The sequence below is a fragment of the Hakea prostrata genome, chromosome 9 (assembly GCF_041222555.1).
Source record: "Hakea prostrata isolate BN-2017 chromosome 9, UWA_Hpros_2, whole genome shotgun sequence".
Lineage (NCBI taxonomy): Eukaryota > Viridiplantae > Streptophyta > Magnoliopsida > Proteales > Proteaceae > Hakea > Hakea prostrata.
In genome coordinates, this window is record NC_142608.1 from 14,840,766 (window position 1) to 14,847,142 (window position 6,377).

Below are 6,377 nucleotides of genomic sequence, written 5' to 3' on the forward strand. Positions count from 1 at the left end.
CCGCAATAAAGAGAATGGGTATACAATTTCAAGCATGGATTTACACAAAGTCACAAACTAGCAGAAGAAAAAAATGCTATTTAGCTACACCTAAATGGATTTTGTGTTTTGGCAAAAAATAAAAGCATCCAGATTTCAGTTACTTATAAATTGCACATATGTTGAGGAATCATTAATCCCCCTCACTCTCTCTGGAATCTTGCTGGTCGATTCACCGCTTGATTTTTGCCTCAAATACGAAGCCAGTCCTCTTAAGATTGAATGAAAAAGGAATCACAACATCTCCAGGAATAAATAAAATCAGTGTACCTGGAATACAAATCAATTCCTATAGATGGTGATTTTTTTAAGAGTGACGTGAACATCATCATCATCTGAGCTGTAGTTACCATCTGAACTGTAGCTATCATCATCTTCTTCTTCCACAAGTGGTCTGCGGAACAGGCTGAGGGAAGGTGCTTCCCTTCGGGCACTCCAGCCTGAATCACTTGGCCTTCGACTGTCAAATCGAGAGAAACGTGCTTCGGGACTCCGGCGTGAATCCCTTTGGGTACTCCAGCGTGAATGCCTTCGGGTACTCCAGTGTGAATGCATTCGGATACTCCGGCGTCTACGCATTGGATGGTCAGGTTCCACGTTGTCAGAATCAGAATCTGATGAATATTGCTTTTCTGTTCTGATACACTTCTTACCAACCCTTGTGACGACCAAATCATCTGCTTGCTCCCTGCAAATTCTATATACGTATGTAAAAAATAGATATACAATAATGAAAATTGAGAACAAACAAATTTATAGTTTTCTGGGTGGAAGAAAATAAATTTAAGTATTTGGAAAGCAATAAAAAATAAACATTGTGTAGCTTAAATATGCATCCTTTAACGTAAATATCATGGGAGTGACAACTGAGCACAACCTTACTGACTAGCTAGTTTATTTTTAAAACTGAGTGATTGCATCATAGGAGGAAGATAATAAACTCTATTACACAACCAACCAAATCTTACGACTGAAATAATATACAGCCAAACTGGATTGACTCGTAAATGGATTTACTTCTTGAAAAAATGTAAATCTCTTCAGATTCTAAGAAAGCCTTATAATACATGGTCAGTAAGATTGTACCAGAAGACAAGACGATCAAACAAACATGTAATCTGCCAAGTTTGAGATATGATAACATGTAGAAGACTTACCTGGTATCGTCAACAACTTCTCCTTTGAAATTTCCTACCTCTGGCAAAGCATTCCTCCAGCCTTTTAAGATATAGGGCTTCAAATCCTTCTCATTCTCATGTTGTTGGAATGCTTTTGCAAAGCCTCCCTTCCTTTGATTCCAAACATCTGATGAAGATGGCTTTTCCATGGCAAGGGGATTTATTCTGAGATGCTGTTTGCGGACAGCCAAGTGGTTGGAAACCCTTGTGACAACCAAATCAACTACTTCTGCTTGATCCCTGCAAATTATTATATATGTATAATATATACAATAACGAAAATTGAGAAAAAAATAAATTTATAGTTTTCTGGATGGAAAAAAAAAAGAAATTTAAGTATGTACTGAAATGGAAAGCAATAAAAACAAACATTGTCAAAAATTTAGTTTAACTAAATAGCTTAAATATGCATCCTTGTTTACATAAACATAAATATCATGGGAGTGACACTTGAGCACAACCTTAGCGACTAGTTTATTTTTAAAACTGAGTGATTGCATGATAGGAGGAAAATAATAAACTCTACTACACAACCAACCAAATCTTACTGACTGAAACAATATACAGCCAAACTGGATCATGACTCGTAAATGGATTTAATTCTTGAAAAAATGTAAACCTCTTTAGATTCTAAGAAAGCCTATAATACATGGTCAGTAACAGATATTGCACCAGGAGACAAGACAATCAAACAAACATGTAATCTGCCAAGTTTGAAATATGATAACATGTAGAAGACTTACCTGCTATCATCAACTACTTCTCCTTTCAAATTTCCTATCTCTTTCAAAGCATCCCTCCAGCCATTTATGATATTGGGGCCCAAATCCTTCTTATTCTCATGTTTTTGGAATGCTCTTGCAAAACATCCATTCCTTTGATTGCGTACATCTGATGGGTCAACATGGAAGAATATAGGCAAGACGAACTGATCATCACATCTCAGGCATTCAACAATCTGAGCAAGCTCATTCAAGCACCATTTACTGTTCGCATAACGTTCAGAAAAGACTGGGATAGAGATTTTGGACCCTTTGATTGCTGCAAGTATCGTCGGGCCAATACGTTCTCCAGTCCCTATCTCTGTACTATCAAGGAATACATTGATTCCTTCCTTTTTCAGAGCTTTGTGAAGAAAACTAATGAATGTTTTTCGAGTATCTTCGCCTCTGAAACTGAGAAACACATCATAGGTAGAGGATCCTGTAAACGCCATGAAATATTTTGTTGCTTCAGAGATAAGATGTTAACAGATCTGGCTTTCCTCTCCAGAATAAGCTCGCTAATTTACCCAACACTCATCTAAAGTCTTGGAAGGCCAAGTCTTTGGAAGTTCACATTGCGAACGCATCCAACCTACAAACCGCGTTGCAGATATCTAAGCACGACCTTAAATCCGATTGGAGTCCATTAATTAAATCGGATGAGAGTCCATTTGTTATTGATGCCTGCAAATAACAAAGGGGAGTCGCGAGACTTACTGGTACGATGTTCCATCATCACCTCACCTGCAAGACTTTGCAGGTTGAGTGGGAATTAATTAAGCTAACAAAGAAAATGCCTGTGCTATCTTGTTATTTTATTTTTTTGGGTCAACGTTGGAAAGCTTTTACAAAATAGGTTGTTAAGCAGTTAGGCTTGTCGTCATCTGCGAAGCACCATAGCATTAGTGGGAACTCTTTTATAAAATCAACTTCTGGAAACATGGAGGAGATCGAAAATGTCAAGATCCCTTTCAAACTTAGTATCTTCTCTTCTTTATCTCCTTTCTCTGCAATTACGACCTGCAACGTTACTCCGTTAATTGAATCCGATGTCCAACCCACATGTGAACGACGTGCGATTATTAGGATTAGTTCTTTCTTTTCTATGTAGACGAAAAAGAAACAGTATCGTCAACTTAAGAAAAGATTTAAATGCAAGTTTACTTCAATATATGAAGAGTTGAGTAGATACCAGAGTTACTGAAATATTTGCGCAAAACAAGAGGAGACCACAATAAGAATGCTTATAAAACCCCTTTCAAACTTTCTCAAACCCTAATGCAAAGTCTCCATTCCTGCAAAAATTCTTCTCAACTTCGAACGGCAGCTTCTCAAACCTCCCTGTCTCAAGGCTTTTGACTTTGCTCGATACTACTACTTCTCTCCCTTATTCGTCTGATTTAAGGCTTGCAAGAGCTCTTAGCTCCGGCGACAGATCGATCGGTTTCTTGTTTACCAACTTTTTTTCTTTTTTCATTCCATTTCAACTAGTGTTTGCAGTTGATTTTCCTCTTGTAACTTCCAGCTTTGAGGATGTAATGTGTTCGTTTTTAGCACTCGTCTTCTTTCTTGTTAAACTTTTCAACCAAACGATTTTGTTGAGAGATTTGATCTTCTTATGAAGATTGTTAAAATATGCCGGCTTTGCTTTTCAGTCCGTTCAATCGATTCTGATTTTACTGCAAAACTCTTGGTGTAATGCGAAATTGGCATTGCCTGACCAAGGCAGAAAAGGACTATCTATCAGTCATCACTGTTTGGGAGTGTGGGACCGTAGGGAACTTTTTAGTTGGTTACTTGGAGACGTTATTAATTGTTGAAGTCGTCAAAAACTGCATATAAATGTTATCCAAGGAATAGATTATTTGGTCAATGGAGATTGTTTATGACAAACGCTGTTCCATGGTCTAAGATGGTAGTTGAATTGGTTTCTGTTCCCTGTTGTTTATGACTGTTTCTACAGTGCGGGTATTGTTTAGATATTCTTTTACTGGTTTGATTTTGTTGCCCCTGCAAAGAACCTGCACGTTTATTAGTTTTGTGATCTTTGAGCTGGGGGGAGGTTAATCAGTCACAGCGGCTTTGGCTGAGACTGCAGATTTCAGTTCCTTTGCATGTCAACCTTAGCTGGTTCCATTTTCTGTTCTTTTTCTGTTCAAGCTTGTTAGTGTACATTGTTCTTCATTTAGGTTTCTGCTTTGCAATCAATTAAGACCCCGCCAACCAGCCCAGTTACATTCATTCAAACGATTCTGTAACGTGAGTGAATGTGGTTTTCAACTCTGTTTTCTTTCTCTCCTTAAGAGTTTAACCTTGTGATAGAAGGGGTGGTGGGGAGGAACTTGTTACATGAACAGCTTTGTGTTGCTGTTAGTAGGCTGCACAACTTGCTGAGTACTTTTAATAAACAAAGAATTCCCCCAATTTCATGTGACTAGCCATGAAAATGAACATTTTCTGATTAAACTATATATATAATTCATTTGTTGTATCGCATATCAGCAGTAGATTGTCTTTTCTCTTTGCGTTCAATTGGATCTTTGATACTACAAGTTTCAAATTCTTCAGTTTGACCTTACCTGTCATGATTCAACAAAAAGGGCTAAAAGATGATAGTTGTTGTGATTGCTTGATACACACGAGTTTGAGCTAAAAAGATCAAAGAAACAAAAGTTCTATTTCTTTTAAGGTGATTATGAATGAGATTTGAGATGCTCTTCAATAGAATTGTACAGGGGTCAACCCAAGTCTCTTATTGTCCAGACTGGCCATGCTATGCTCTTGAGACCAACAAATGGATCTTCCCACTCAGCCAAAATGTCTCCTTCAACAAATGGAACTTCCCAGTTGTTATTTGGTTGCAATTTTAGTGGGTAGGCTTCACTGATATGCATTCTGCAGTTCTAGATGAGTTGACTTCAGATGGGCTAGTGATTCCCAAGATTTCAGATGTTAGGTCTGTTGTGATTAAGTTTTCATTTGATTACTTGATTACCCTGAAAATGAGACAGATGATTGTTTAACATGAAGGTTTAGCTCCAGTTCTATGATATACAGGGCTGGATTGTCAGTTGAAACCTAGGTTGGTAGTCTTGGGGTGGCTCGGTCCATTTTGGTCAGATTCTTGGGTTCACAAGAACCTGATATATCCTCAGCTTCTATAACCCTTAAAGGTAGAAAGGAATAGAATTCCCAAAAATACCATTCACTCACTTTATGCTTTTCGAAGATCTTCCACCCACCACTTTTGAATTCCAAGTTCATATCTCTCCAGCAGTCTATTATTTTCAACTAAGGTTTTTGGGGCATTCTCTCGAGGTTGTCTTAAAAGTCAAGGCATTTTGAAGTTGTATTTAAACTAGAGGAGACCAGCTCAAGTTGAGCCCTTCTCACTTAGAACTGGTGATGTATATGAATGAATTGTACTCAAGTACCATTTGTAACTCTCTTTATTTGATCCATTTGTGATTTTTCATGATTATATGGTGTAGTGTTCTTCAGTGGATGACTGTTGGTAGATGTATAGTTTACTCAAAGATGCCTTGTAGTGAAGGGGTCATCAGGGGATTGCAACTTTGGATCAATTTAGCTTTGTACCTTTGGTCTTCTCCCATGCCAATGCTTCGGAGACACTGAGTTATGATTTCAAACTCTAAGACATGGTTGTTCATATCAATACCTCTATCAACAACTAGACACATTTACCACCAATGGAGCTTAGCTGAAAAGTTTGAACAAGCTTGAAGTGGTTAACATGAAACGACAAACCTTCTAGAGTCGGCAAACAATGACGAACAACAGATGACTGTTACATTGGTCAAGCATTGCAACGTAAATGACATCGATTCCCCTTCGGCAAGAACGTCGAAGAATCGACAATTCGAGATTGTGAATCTCTAGTTTTGGCTTGGATTTGATTTTCTATATGGATTAAAGTTGCTCTAGCTGAAATGCCTGTTGTTTAATATTTTTTCTATAATTATTTAATTGTACATATTTTGATTAATTGGGTTTTTTTTGTATTAATTTTCATTATAATTTTCTAACAATTTTTTATTTTCACATACCAAACTTATTTTTCATTTTGTAATTCATTTTTAACAAAATTCACCAAACCATTTTTCATTCTTGACCAATAATGAATTTTTGTACTTTTTTTTTTTAAATAGGCATAATAGAGAACGAGAATTGATACCAAAAAAAGCCTTAATAAAGAGGCCGTGAGTTCAATTATGCTTGATGGTATATGATGTCGTATCCCCATCGTTAGAAAATAAAAAATCACCTGATCCAAAAAAATAAATAAAGCCAAACAATACTAGTCAAAATCCTCAGTGTTAAAATGGGATATTTTAATCAATTTAAAGTATATATCACCTTGTTCGGAAAGAACTTT

General features: G+C 36.9%; 1 protein-coding gene across 1 annotated transcript; it reads right to left on the reverse strand.

Moving 5' to 3' along the window:
* Nucleotides 1–1,179: 1,179 nt before the first annotated feature.
* Nucleotides 1,180–2,567, reverse strand: LOC149004807 (toll/interleukin-1 receptor-like protein). The gene is made up of 2 exons (XM_089167643.1): nt 1,961–2,567; nt 1,180–1,457 (listed from the first exon to the last, which is right to left on the reverse strand). The coding sequence occupies exons 1-2, from the start codon at nt 2,431–2,433 to the stop codon at nt 1,193–1,195; spliced, it is 738 nt and encodes a 245-aa protein (XP_089023769.1). The 5' UTR covers nt 2,434–2,567; the 3' UTR covers nt 1,180–1,192.
* Between the last annotated feature and the right edge of the window lie 3,810 nt (nt 2,568–6,377).